This window comes from Cricetulus griseus, chromosome 2 (assembly GCF_003668045.3).
Source record: "Cricetulus griseus strain 17A/GY chromosome 2, alternate assembly CriGri-PICRH-1.0, whole genome shotgun sequence".
Lineage (NCBI taxonomy): Eukaryota > Metazoa > Chordata > Mammalia > Rodentia > Cricetidae > Cricetulus > Cricetulus griseus.
The window spans coordinates 361,668,220-361,682,893 of record NC_048595.1 but is presented as its reverse complement, the minus strand read 5'-3'; the positions used below and the strand labels follow the sequence as shown (position 1 = coordinate 361,682,893).

Below are 14,674 nucleotides of genomic sequence, written 5' to 3'. Positions count from 1 at the left end.
ACAGGGTTTCTCTGTGGCTTTGGAGGCTGGCCTGGAACTAGCTCTTGTAGAACAGGACCATTCATTATTTTAAAATGGACTATTATTATGCAATTGTGGGTCAACTCTCTTGGGTTTCCTGATATCTAAACATTGCCCAATGTTGTAGATGAAAGGATTCAATTCCAAAGAGGATGTGGTCAAACTCTGACCTCCTTGTAGATCTGCTAAAGTAGGCCCCTGGTGGGCAGCACAGAGAAAGACCTGCATCTTCTTTCCAATTGTGTTCAGACTTACTGTCTCACGCATCCCTATGCCCTGACAAGCCTTGCCAAACCAGAGCAATAGCAATAAGAAGGCATGCTTGGATGGAGACCAGCTCCACACTGGAACTCAATAACCTCTGCAGCCTGGGCTCATTCCAAGAAATCCCTGGAAGAAGGTACCATGCAGAAATACCAGTTAGGAAACCAAAGGCCAGCCTGCGCAATGATTCACCCTTGCCAACCTCCTCCTTTCAAAGCCTTTGTACTAACAGTTCTCTTTGGCCATGAACTTGGCCCTCAAAAACATTTAATGAAAATCAAGATCAAAGTTTTGGAATTTTGTACTCTCTGGCCTGCCATTCAAGACTAAATTTTAGCTATATCCATCCATAGGATTTTTTTTTTTTTTTAACCTCTGACTTTCTGGGTTAGGACCCCTCTCTAGAACTCTGATCCTTAGCCTGAGCCCACAGCCTGAATGTTAGAGGAGACAGGACGATGCCACTCTGAGATGCCAACCTCTCAGGAGCTTTGGGTAGGTGGAGAGTGGCTAGTTTCTACTGACAGGCAGACAAAAAGAGCAAAGGAACATGAGAGAGAAAGGAGGAAGAAAAAAAAGACGCACAGAGCTACTGTCCCCATGGCAACTGAAGTTGAGGTGCAGAGCCTGGAGGGGTTGGCAAGTACACTGCTGCGCATGGGGTCATGGTGTGGGGTATGTTGTAGAAGTTCTCTGGAGCAGCTCTCAGCAAGGCAGATAGATGGGAAAGGTTCTTCCCCAAACTGAGACCTCCCTCCAAACCGCAAGCCTCCTCCTGGAGCTAACTTCTTGGCACTCTAGCTCACCCATGCTCTTAAGGCTGTATATTCATGACTCCTCCTCACCAGCATCAAATGACTGGAGGAAGCAACCTGAAGAAGGAAGAGTTTGTTCTGGCTCACAGTCTGAGACTAGAGTTCTTCCTGGAGGGGAAGGCAGAGCAGCAGCCTGCTCTGTGGCAGGAAGCTTGGACAGTAGATCAGGAAGAGGAGAGCAGGAAGCAGGTTGCTGTTTCACCTGTTAAGGCATGCAACTGCCCCCCCCCAGGGTTCCCGCAACCTCCCAAGTAGTGCCATCAGCTAGAGACTAAGTTTTCAAACACATGATCCCATGGGGACTTTTTACACTGCAAACATAACAAGCAGTTAGTGACGAAACATGCTCCAAGAGCTGGGCACATCAGACCAGGTTGTTCTTTCTTTGGAAAACATAAAAAGCTTAATACACCAATGTGACTCTCCTCATTTACTACCCTCTGCAGTTATACATTTACCTCCTCCCCTTCCTTGTCTCCCAGACAGCAGCCCTGTAAGACTTCTACCTTCAGGCTCCCTGGCGCTCTACCTATCTCCAAGACCACCTGGATATGAATGAGCCTGGGCCACCTGGATATGAGCTGGCCACCTGCCCAGGGAAAATACATAGACCCCAGGGCCTCTAGGTTCCTGTCTGAACTTCCTGGTGTGTCACTGGCTTTGTGGCTCAGTTTACCCTTTCTCTTCTCAGTACTGCTATATGTGTAAAATACTCAGACATGGCTTAGTATTAATGCACTCTGGCCTTCATTCCCAGAAGCCGCTTTTCTGAGTTTCTGCCTCTTTGGGAGGCAGAGGCAAATATTATCTCAGCTGCTGAGCTCCTCCCTAGAGCTGGCAGATCCCCTTGCAGGGCTGGCCTTTCTTGGGCATCCCCGTGGATTTCTCACTTTTGGCTAAAACATCTGTTATGGGTTATGGTTACAAGGTGGAGTGTCTGACTCCCTCCTACCCTGGACGGGGAGGGGATGCTTATTTCCTTGGTGTCCTTCTGCTTCATCTTTTCTTTCCAGAACATCTCCTCTTTCTTGCATTCTGGGATATCTGCAGAGTGGCTCTCCTTAGAGCCCCAGAGGGAAGTTATCAGTGCTGTGCAGATCTGTTGTTTCCCCGAAGGTTACATTTAATTTTATTCAGTGTGTGTGTGCATGCATGTCATGGCCAAAGCATGGAGGAACTTGTGGAAATTGGTTTTCTCTTCCACCTCAGGGATCCTGGGGATCAAACTTAGGTCATCAGATTTGGCAGCAACATGCTTACCTGTTGAGTCATCTCGACACCTTTGTTTGCTTTTGAAATTGCCCCCTGTTCCCCAAATATCTATAACTACGTTTGAACGGTCCCTCAAAATCAGTCACCACTTGACCTCAGCAACTTTGCAACTAAAAACATATCCACACCATTCAACCATGATTGTTATGATTATTCCTAGAATGGATTGTGTCAGGCTATGTGAGTGTTTGAATAAACTAAACCATAGAACTGTATGCTTGCAAGGGAAGAGTGAGTCAGACCCAAGGGGGCCTGTGAGTGCTCATAATTTATTCTCTAAATTAGGAGATCACCCAGGGAGACAGCTCCAGGCTCTTCCTCCATCACCTCTCCTTTACTCCTGGCTTCCTCCTTTCTCTTCTCAGTGGTGTGTGTGTATGGGTGGGGTGCAGCAGGGAGATCAGAGAAGGGCTCCTGTGCCCACTGAATTCCTTGGGGAGTGGGGAGGGGGCAACTTTGCCATGTCCCCAGGTCCATGGTCTTCAACATTTAAGGAGCTGTTTTCAAATTCTTGGTGCCAAGAAATCAGACTCTTCTGATCATGGTGGGAGTTGAAGACTTGCCTGATCTACATAGTGACAGTTCTAAGCTAGCCAGGGCTACATAGTGAGGCTCTGCTTTAAAAAAAAAAAAAAAAAAAAAAAAAAAGGGCAGGTGAAGTGACTTAGCAGGTGAAGATACTTGTTGCCAAGGCTGCCAACTACAGTCTGGTCTCGGGGAACTACATGGTGGAAGGAAAGTGACAACTCCTACAATTTGTCCTCTGACCTCTGCCTGTGAGCTGCGGCATGATCCTCCCCACATTCAAACAAAATAAATATAAATATAATAAAAATTACACACACACACACACATACACATTGGGGGTTGGCTCAGCAGTTAAGTATTACTGTTGCAGAGGACCCAAGTTTGGTTTCCAGTACCCACACTGGGCATCTCACAACCACTGGTAACTCGAGCTCCAGGGGGATCAAACACCTCTGGCCTCTGTGCGCACCTGCACTTACATGTACAAACCCCCACCACAACATAATTAAAAATAAAGTAATCCTTAATCCATATATATATACATATATATATATATACACACACATATATATGTGTGTGTATTTAGGGGTAAGAATGTATATTTATAATCTCTAAACTTTTTTTAATGACTTGATACATTATACAGACACTGAGAGAAACATTGGTAAAGAAAATGTGGCAAAATAGTAACATTTGGCTTCTGTGGGAGTAAGGTCTAGATTTTGGACTATAGGCTTCAGTAACTTTGCAACTAAAGCTGGGAATTATTTCAAATGCAGAAGAGGATCAACTAGTGAATGGGATAGTTTCCTTGCTGAGTCGAAAGGAACTGGGCTCAGCAGGATGCCTGTGTGAACACACACACACACACACACACACACACACACACACACCCTACCGCAAATATATGGGGAATCTCACTGTCATAGTGCCCATGAGTTAAGTCAGATACAAAAGGTCTACAGTCTCCTTCTAGCCATGTAAGTTTCAAACCAGATGGAGCAGTAGGGCAGTAATAGGAATTATGTCCATGTTGAAGAGGTGGGAATGGAGGAAGGTTAGAGGTGACTCCTTGGGGACCCTGGAGAGATGGATGCTCTATTTCTCTACCTGGATCTGAATGTTGGTTGTAAATTGTCAGGATGTGCACTCCTGCTGTGCACTCTCTCTGTTCTTGTTGAGAAGGCTTAGACTGCCCTACCCCCATCTTAGCACAGATCACTTAGATCCACACCCTCTTGAAAAAATTGAGGTATTCATACACATTCAATGGAGGTTGCATTTGTCTTGTTATTTCATTGCCAAGCAACACAGTTTAAGCTGCACAACCCAGTGAGGACAACCATTAAGAACCAATGTGGGGGGCATGCTAAAGCCAGGCTCTAAGAATGATGGATATGGAGGAGTCCCACTCTCTGCCCCCCTTGTACTCTCAGAGGTGGGGGATGGGTTGAGTACATTGAGCAACAAAGACCATGCAGAAGGCTTGGCCCCTCCTGGCATGGGCTGCCTGTAGCCAGCCACTCTGCAGTGAGCCTGCCTGCTGCATCTATCACCATGGCAACTGCCTCCCTAGCACTAGGGCTAAAATGAGGCTCTGTGGGTGTCCAACAGTGATTGGATTCTCCTCTGACACAATGAACAAACTGATGAGTCACTGAAGGGAAGGGCTAATTCTCAGGCACCGTCCTTTCTACTGAGATGAGACAGACTGGAGACTGGTGAAGAGCCCTCAGAGAGAGAGATTATCAGAAGGTCGGGGTGGGCAAGATTCCAGCCACAATACCTCAGAATGAGTCACTAAAATTAGGTAAAAATAAACAAAGGCTACCCAAACAAGAACAAGCAAAGAGTATTCTGAAGAAAAGGAGTCCACCATTACCGTTTGTGTTTGGCAAAAACTGAAGGCAAGCAGAAAGCAGAAAACTGATGTCAATGAGGTACAGCCAGGCTAACTAGAGTCAGGGCATTCCCTGTGACTGGAATGGGACCATATTTGCCTTTCTCTGGCTGGTCCTGAAGCAGCAGCAGCAGCCAGCAGCAACAAACACATATGGAGTCAGTGCTGTGGACTAAATCCTGACCTGGCTGGATTGGGCTCCCTGATGCAGAAAACAGAACATGGCTTTCTGAACTGGCTGCTACAGACTGTGGGACAGAGTTCTATCTTTATAGATGGTCTGGCCACAATCTGCTTATTACATAATCAGTTTCTCAGGGAGAGCTCCAGAGAGGGGTGCCCACAATCCAGTTAACAAAGAAGTGGGCCCTGTGGGATGAGGGTACAGGGCAAGTTTGAGGGCTATCCTACTCAGAGACTCATGGTCAAGCAATGGAAGAGGACAGGTAGGGAGGAGGAAGACTCTTCTGACATTAAAGGTGAGGTCCCTAATCCTCTAACAAGACAGGATGGACATGAACTAAATGGGGCCAGTTGGGCAGGGCGTACAGGGCCTGGGTGCTCATGGCTCTGCCTTAAGCTCCTTCCTTTTGTGCCCCGGTGTTACTGACAGGGGCATGACTCTGTAAGGGTGAGAATAGTGTTGGAGACTATGGTTTGAATGAGATGTCTCCAGAAGGCATTTGAGTACTTGGTCCCCCCAGCTGGTGACTATCTGGGGATAAGTAGGAAGTGTGACCTTGCTAAAGAAAGTGTGTCACTGAGGGCAGGCCTTGAGGTTTCAAAAAAAAAAAAAAAATAGTGCCATTTTGAGTTAGCTCTCTCTGCTTCCCTTTTTCGGATTGGGATGTGAGCTCTTAACTGCTGCTCCAGTGTTATGGCTGCCAGCCTGCTGTCAGACTCCCCAGACAATGGTGGTGTGCTCCCAGGAAACCCAATTGAACACTTCCTTCTGTTGCCTTGGCCACAGTGTTTTATCTCACAGCAGCCCTAAGACAGGTAATTCTGAAGAGATCATTAAGCTTCTGAATTATAAGTTAAAGAATTTAAAAGAGCACATATTGTTAACATTATGAAGTAGGGAAGTCATCAGAGGTTTGGACTTGGCATGGGAACTGTACCAGGTGACTGGTAACTGAACAGATCACAGTAGATACCTAACATTGTGTGCAGGGAGGCATGCCAGTTCAGTCTGGGAGAGACTGTGTGTCTATCCAGGGATGTGAGGGAGGTCTGGGGGTGATTTCTATTATCTGTTGTGTGTTATTTCTTATTCCTGTAGTTTATACACATACACACACACAGACACACACACACAGACACACACACACAGAGTCCATAAAGGAACTCACAAGGTCAGTGAGTACAACATAGGTACATTCATCCAGAAAGAATTTGTCTTGTCAGGAGCCTAGGGACCTCACAACCCAAGCTCTTGTAATAAGACATTTTTTCTCTTTTGAGGGCCTGTCACCCAGTTCCTAAATAATTAACACTCACATGAAAGCTTATTATTACTTATGAATGCCCAGCATTAGCTTGGCTTGTTTCTTGCCAGCTTTACTTAAATTATCCCATCTACCTTTTCCCTCTGAGCTTTTATCTTTCTTATTTCTGTATCTTATTTTTCTTCTTACTCTGTGGCTTGCTGGGTGTCTGGGTGTCTGGCCCCTAATGTCCTCCTCTCAGTTCTTCTATTTATACTCTCTGCCTGCCAGGCCCATCTATCCGTGCTCCTGCCTCACTATTGGCCGTTCAGCTCTTTATTAGTACCACCAGGTGTTTTAGAGAGGCACAGTAATACAGCTTCACAGAGGTAAACAAATACAGTATGAACAAAAGTCATACACCTTAAAATAATATTCTACTACAAGCTCATCTTTTTTTTTTTTTTTTTTTTTTGGTGAGGTTTTCACTATTAGTCCTAGATGGTCTGGAACTCACTGTATAGACCAGGCTGGCCTCAAACTCAGAGACCTGCTAATCCCTCTCAAGTGTCACCACGCTTGGGCCCAAGCTTGTTCCTACCAAACTCATCGCCTGAGACTATTTGATCACCAATGGCTGAGTCTGAGCTGTGGTACATGCCAGGAGTGACTCATGAATTGAATTTTTCAGGAATATTTCTAGCCTGCCCTCTTTCTACATCTTCGTTTTCTCTGTAACTGGGAAATTTGGCCACTCTGCTCTTAACATCTTTAGTTCTTCAGTATAATAGACTGTCTAACCACACCAGGTTTCTCTCTTGTACCTGCATACTCTTCTTGCCCACACTGCTTTTGGGTCTCACCTCAAGGGAGAGGAATAGTCAGGAAGATAGGAATGAAGGTGAGAAGAGGTAAACAAGCAGAGGAAGTGAAGTGGGAAGGAAAGAGTTTGAGACAGCACCCTAAGTGCCCTCAGTAATTTGTTACTGTCAATGTAAGGTTGTGGTAAGGCTCTTGGCTTAGTTACTGTACCTTTGCTCCTTTAGGAGAGTTCTGTGCAACTGTTGCAAGGTCACAGGTTGGAGACATACTTAGGTTCATAGGAAAAAATAAAGAGTTGAGGACTTAATGACAATAAGAAGTTGCTAGTGCTAAACCAACGAGGTTTAAAATATGGAGCCCTAGAGTCAGGCAGAGCTATGTCTTAATGCTGCTTCTTTTTTTTTTTTTCCTTTGTTAGTTGCTGTGAACTTGATGGCTCGCTCATCTGCAAAACGGGTATATTTACTTTGCAGAATTGCTATTGATATTCACTGGGCATAATAGGACTTTGGCTAATTACTATTATTCGTTTGCTATTGTCATAGTTCTTGCTCAAAAAAATTATAGTGTATCCTCCCACATGTCTTCTCTGAGTCATCTGCTCGTCGCATAACAAAATACCCGACTCAAGCTACTTACAAAGAAAAAGGCTCTAAGCTAGCCAAAGCTACATAGTGAGACCATGTCCTAGACAGGGGGTTGAGGAGAGGAAAAAGAGGCTTGGCTAGCTCAGTTTTGTAGGTTCAAGGCCATGGCGTCCTTCATAACTTCATGTCTGGAGAGGATCTCATGGTGACTGGTGTGTGTGGGGCAAGGAAGCCCTAAGTGAATATGGAAGGAGTGGATGAAGTCCTGAGTGAATGTGTATTGTTGACATGCGCACAGCCCTGTTAAGGATCCCAATGGCTCAGCCCCACGGGAACTGACAAAGCCTTCCTGTCAGTGAGGCTCAGAGGCATAGCAAAGACTTTCTCTGGTCCAAGTATTTTTAAGAGCAATTGACCAGTGTGTGCAGAAACTAGTAACTGCAGCTTCTTCCTCCACATGACTTCAATGTGAGACAGCTCTGCTATTGAGACCTCCATGAAGACTAGCTCACTCCTTCCTGGGTTGTTCATAGTAAACACACCAAGGTTCTGCACTGTGGCCTAGGGATGCCAGTTAATGGGAGTGAGCATGGCCCCCAGGATCCCTATTTTCTGCATGTCACCTGTCCTTTCTTTATTCCTGTTGTCCCACACAGTGTGGGACAGGGCAAAGGAGGAAGGTGCAGTGCACGCAGGAGTGAGTGATTGCATCTGGAATCAGGAGCTGAAAATGTGGTAGGTATTTTTTTGTGAGAACACCCAAGGAACAAACCTACATGGCCTATCTTCTGGTGGCACCCCCAGGTTACTTAGGCACCTGATGTTCAGTCCAGCTTCCCAAAGTTTCCAGCGCTTTCCAAAGGTGAAACCTCCAGGTCCTGTGACAACATACTCTTACACTAGTAAGAGTAGTAAAATATCCTCAGAGCACAGTCAACAGCATATTTCCACACACACACACATCAGTGGCAGTACCTTGGCCATGTTTGTGCCCACATTGTTACACATAGGTCCTACTTCTTCAGCATAGTCATTAGGTTCAGGGATTGGCAGTTTGCTGGACAAATTAATTTGTCTTCCCTGGGAGTTTTAAACTTGGGAATGGAAAATCTCACGTTCACCCTATGTGGTCAGGCTGAAGCTTTAAAGCTGAGGACTAGCCACAGCCTTGTGTCCAGCCATGTGGAAGAAGCTGGCTGGACAAGATAAACCCAATGCGCATAGAAGGGCCAAGCTGAGGATGTGGCAGGCCGGGAGACTCTGGTTCCAAGCAGCTCTGTGCCCCAGCAGAATCCTATCCTTGAAGATCACACTAAGTGCTTTCTTCCTTTTAGCCTAAAGGTAGTTAAGTTTCTATCAGAGGCATCTTGGGAGGTCTGACCTATTTACACAGTGGTGAAGACTGCCTGGCACATAGTAGGGGCTAAAAAAACATTGCCTAATTACTTCTATTTTAATTAATTGGACAATATATTGCTATGTGGAAGGGAGACCTGGCGAAAAGTTCTTTCCCTGGAGTTCCCAAGAGAAAACAGAAAATCCAAAGGAGAAAGCCCTCCACTCCACCACCCAGCATCATCTGTAGTCAAGGTTTACATACCTGCCCTGAATACTATTAACAGTGCTTCCTTCATCAAAACTTTCTCTCCCAGAATCCTTCCTCCTATGCTGACAGGCTTGAGTTCTGTGTCCCTGGTCTCAGCCAATTCAATGTATGCTGCTACAGGCCTTACACTGACTGAATTCTTACTGGAAGCATGCAGGAAGGGTAGGGATGGGGAAGGAGCTGCCTTCGAATATGGTTTTGCATTTTTCTGAGACAGTCTTTACACAATTCTCAAGGTCAGCCTTTGCAAACAGTACGTCTCCATCACTGTGGCAGTACGTTTGCTTCGGGTCATACACACGAATCGATGACTTTATTCAAGGGTTGCTGCCTTTTTGGAGGGCTCCTTTTCATTACTTTAAGCCTTACTCAGATCTGAGGCCCAAAGAAGGGTCTTTCGAATGCCTGCTCACACAGAAAGTTCTCTTTCTTCAATCTATTTTCTGTCACCTGAATTCTTAAGCTTCGAGGCCAGAGAGACTTCTCGGCCTCTAAACTGTACTATCTTATCTACTTAGAAAAGGCTCCTGTGATGAAGGGCGGCCAGCTGATGCGAGTAGAGCACAGTCTTTCATCATTCACCTGCCATTTACTTTTCGGGCCAGGTAAGCGTCCGTAACTGTGTCGCCATCCGGACCCAGTTTCCCCTAATTAGAGGTGGCTTCAATTTCGGCTTCCAGCTGCCTAGCGTACTTTCCAACCAATTGCATAAGCCTCCCCAGGAGAAATTCCGGAAACCTGGGTGCTCATCTTCTTACGTTTCAGGGATGCTTTTGTGCCACTATGAAGCTGAGCGTCAGAGCCACGCTGGTGACGAACCAAAACGCTCGTTCCGGGGCCCACTCTGAATGCCCTGGGAGTCACGGTCGAGTACCCCACTCTGCGGCCTTTGTCCCGCTCGCTTGCCCTCCAATTCGGGCGCGCACCCGCCCTGCGAGCCGGCTCGCAGAGCTCGCTCCCGCTGCTCCGCGCTCGCTCCTTTATCCCGGAACACACCGCCTCCTCAGCCCCGGCGCTCTCGCTATCCCCGTCCCGCCGAGGGAGCGAGGAAGGGAGCGAAAGAGAGCGAGCGAGCGAGCCCTCCGACAGCAGGGCCGCTGAGCTCCCGCACGCGAGAGAGCGAGCCAGCAAGCAGGAGGGGCGCGCGCCGGAAGTGACGCGCGGGCACCGGCGCCCCGCCTCTTCCGGCGCGCGCCCCCCGCCCAGGCCCGTCTCTCGCCGCGCGCCCCTCCCCCTCCCCGGCGCTCTCTTTTCTGTCAGCCGCTGTCCCTGTCCCCCCACCCGCCGCCCGCCCGCCGGCCCGCGTCTGGCTTTCTCCTCTCGCACCTGAGCGCACGCACCTGCCGGGCCCGCGGCCTCGTTCTCCTCCCCTCCTCTCCCCCCACCCCGCCTGTCCCCTCCGGGCCCGAAGGCTCTGCCGGGCCGCGGGCGCCTCGCGGCTGCGTCACCGCCGCCCCCCAGACAAGATGGACACCGCCGAGGAAGGTGAGGCGAGGCGGCGGCGCCCGCGCCCTTGCAGCGGCGCCCGCGCTCCCGTCGGGCCGGGGCGCTCGCGGCGGCGCCCGGGGGCAGTTTGCTCTCCCGCTCGCCCGGCCGGCCGGCCGGCTTCCGGGCGCGCGAGTCCAGAGGGTCCTCCCGCGGGCTCGGCTCAGAAGGTGACCCTCTGCGCGCCCCCCGCCGGAGCCCTCTGGCGACGGCCCAGCCTTGGGGCTTCGGTGTCCGGGACGTGGGGTGCCCTGGACGTGGGGTGCTGGGGCTTCGGTGTCCGGGACGTTGGGTGTCCGAGACGTGGGGTGCCCCGGACGTGGGGTGTCTGAGACGTGGGGTGCCGGGACGTGGGGTGCTGGGGCTTTAGTGTCTGGGACGTGGGGTGTCTGGGGCGTGGGGGTGTCCGGGACGTGGAGTGCTGGGGCTTCGGTGTCCGGGACGTGAGGTGTCGAGATGTGCGGTGCCCCGGACGTGGGGTGTTCGAGATGTGTGGTGCCCGGGTCGTGGGGTGCCCAGCCCGAATCGTGGGGGTGCCGGGGCTTGGCAGTGCGTTGGATCGGGGTCCCAGCCTCTGTCCGGCGCTCCGCAGAGGAGGGGGCCGCAGAGCGAAGCCCGGGGGGGGGGCTTCCCACTCCCCTCCCCCACGCTTCTTTTTTCTGTGTTCGGGTCTGTTTGCCGATTGTCCTGTAGGCCCTACCTCTTTGCCACAGAACTTCTTTGTTGACTTTGAAAGTTCGCGGAAAATATCAGGGTCAGGTGATGACTGCCGAGTGGACTGAACTGACCAGGCCCTCTGTTGAAACCTTGCCCTCTCCTTACCTTACCCTAAGGGCATCGACCAGACCCCAGAGAGTCTATTGGAGGGATGGAGACTGATATTTACATTTCTTTGTAAATACCTGACACCTGCAAGCGAGAGGGTTGGCTTGTTTTGTTTGTGGACGAGTATTTTGGAAATAAGCAGATAACATAGAGAAGAAAGTGAATATTGAAAGCAGATGCTTCCCTGACGGTCTTGGGGTGTTTTAAAACAGTTTCATGTTTTCAGAGTCGCTGATGTATTAGTGAGTCTGTAGAGGGAATTATTGATCCTATACTTACCAGTGCGGATACTTAACACATCGGATATATTTTTGTTAGAATGAGCGTCTTTTCCTGCCTAATGGTTTATTTTGGTGACTTTAAATACAGTTGAGCCAAGCACTATGTTGAAGTCAATAGAATAATAAAAAGTTCTGTGTGGATGTGATGAGTTGATAAGACTTTTTTTTTTTTTTTTTTTTTTTTAGAAGTCTTTCCTTAACAAAAACCGTGTAGTTAACAAAACATGCTCAGGTGTATTTACTTTGAAGTTCCGACTTCAAAGCGATGCGTGTGTTTCATGGCTGTGGAAATGTAGGCTTATTTTAATAGCTTGTTTAAGGTTCACACAGGTAGTAGGAGACAGTTGGCCCTATTTTCATTGCTTGTCGATATAGCGTGGTTATTATATGCAGTGGGTGGAGCTAGTTGCCATTGGAGAACACTTTTGGAAAAACTGTGAAAATGAAACTGTTGAAGATTAACATTCACATAGGTTGAACTTGTAAGTGTGCATCTCTGGGTTCCACATCTTTTTAGTTAATAGTCAAGTGTTTGTCTCTTTGTTTTTGTCTTTTAAGAAAGTTCCTCCCTATTCGTCTGCTTCTACCATGACAGGCTTTGAAGGTTTTTTTTTTTTTTTTTAACTAAGATTTATGTGTTTGCTCATATGTATGTATGGGACTCAAGAACAAGTCATCTCTGGCTCCTTTAAGTTTTAGTTTTAATTAATAAATCTAGTAAGCCATGTGTATATTACTTTTTTTGTACAGGCATAGTATATGAAATCCTGATGCTTCCCACCTGGTCACTTAATACTTGCATAGACTATGGTATGACCATAGTTATTAGTAACTCAGGGATTGAGAAACTAAGAGTGTCTGTGGTGTCATGAGGGAAATGGAAAATGATACTTCTAGTGCTTAAGGATACTTTTTTTTTTTTAATATCAGGATAAGATAGAAGTGACTTTTAACATCGACTTGGATATTGTACTCAAAGTAACTAATATTTACTGAGGAGTCTGTGTGCTTCCCCTTACTAAACACTTTATATTACACCTCGATTCTGTCAACATGTTTGGGAAGACAGCAACCTGCCATTGTAGAGGTGAAGAAGGCACTAAAGTTCAGTTTGACTGAGTAGCTTTGCTAGGTTCACTCAGGTAGTAAATGGCAGAAGAAAGATTCACACTCATGTCAGACCCCATACTTTGTTATTTATAAGTGAGATAACTTTTTTTGTCATTTCCTTTATGGGATGAATCATTAATGTATGTTAACAAGACCTTAATTTTCAACTGTTCTATGTAACTACTATTTGTGAAAGTGAATTTTGATACCTTATTTATTTATTTGGATATATGTGGAGGTTAGAGGACAACCAATGGGAGTCAATGTTCTCCTTCCACCAAGTGGGTTCCAGGAGTTTGAACATCAGGTCACTTTACCTGTTGAGCCATCTCTCTAGGCATATGAAAGTGAAATTAATAGTTCTCATGTCCACGTTTGTAAAGTTTTGAATTGGAAGCCTTTTTGAAATTTTTACATTTACTTTAAATTTGACTTGAAATAACACAAAGGGATAGTTTGATGACAAATATTATAAAGTGAAGGTGGCAAAAAGCTTGTAAACAACTGTTCTACCTGATTAGTTACAACAGGATATTTGTTTCTTTTTTAAAGATTTACTTATTTATTATGTATACAGTGCATGTCTGTTGGCAGGTCAGAAGAGGGCATCAGATCTCATTATAGATGGTTGTGAGTCACCATGTGGTTTCTGGGAATTGAACTTGGGGCTTCTGGAAGAACAGCCAGTGAGTGCTCTTAACTGCTGAGTCATCTCTCCAGCCCCACGATATTTTTTTTTAAAGATTTATTTTTGTGTATATGAGTATTTTTGACTGTATGCATGTATGTATGTACACCGTGTGTGTTGTGCTGTAGAGGCCAGAGGACATTGGACCTCCTGGAACTGGAGTTATCCATGACTGTAAGCTTTCTTGTGGGTGCTGAGAACTGAACCCAGGTCCTCTGCCCCAACAGCCAAGTTCTTTTAACTACTGAACCCTCTGTCTAGTTCCTGTAGATTATTTCCTAAATTAAAAGAAATGCAGCTTGTTTCTTTTGATTACAAAGGAAATAGCTGTTTGTTGTTTTCTGTGTTTGGAAAGTATGACTTAACAGAAAGCAAATTAAATTTTGTTTTACTACGTTTATTTATTTATTTATTTATTTATTTAGAGAGAGTGTGTGTGTGTACTGGTTTCATGATGCAATTGTGGAGGTCAGGGGACAGTTTGTGGGAATTGGTTCTCTATTTCAACCATGTGGGTCCTGTGTATAAAACTCAGGTTGTTAGCTTTAGTGACAAGCACCTTACCTGTTGAGCCAACTCCATGACTTCACAAATTGATATTTTAAATATTGGTTAATAAGAGTCCATACTATAGGACTGGAGAGATGGTTCAGTTAACAGTGTATATTTTAGGGGTGGAGAGATGGCTCAATAGTTAAGGCTACTAGCTGCTCTTCCATAGGACCCAAGATCTAGTTCCAGCACCTATATGTCAGCTCACAACTGTTTGTAATGTCAGTTTCAGGCAATTGCTGTGTCCTGTCCTCCAAGGGCACCAGGTATACATGCATTGCACAGACATAACTGCAGGCAAAATACCTATACACATTAAGAAATAAAAATTAAGTACACTCATTTTTATTTCTTATTCTTCCAGAGGACCCTGGTTTACTTCCCAGAATCCATATCAGGTGTTTCACAACTGCCTTTAGTGCCAGTTTCAGGGGATCAAACATACTCTTCTGGCCTCTGAGGGCAACCCTCCCTCTTGTGTGTCAACACAC

General features: G+C 46.6%; 1 protein-coding gene across 2 annotated transcripts in view; it reads left to right on the top strand.

Annotated features, from left to right (window-relative positions):
- Nucleotides 1–10,480: 10,480 nt before the first annotated feature.
- Nucleotides 10,481–14,674, top strand: part of Marchf6 (membrane associated ring-CH-type finger 6) — a 62,691-nt gene continuing 58,497 nt past the window's right edge. For both annotated transcript variants that reach the window (XM_027400075.2, XM_027400074.2), the window contains exon 1: nucleotides 10,481–10,727. In XM_027400075.2, coding sequence (XP_027255876.1) covers nucleotides 10,709–10,727 — 19 coding nt within the window. In that variant the 5' untranslated portion in view covers nucleotides 10,481–10,708. The remainder of the gene's footprint in view (nucleotides 10,728–14,674) is intronic.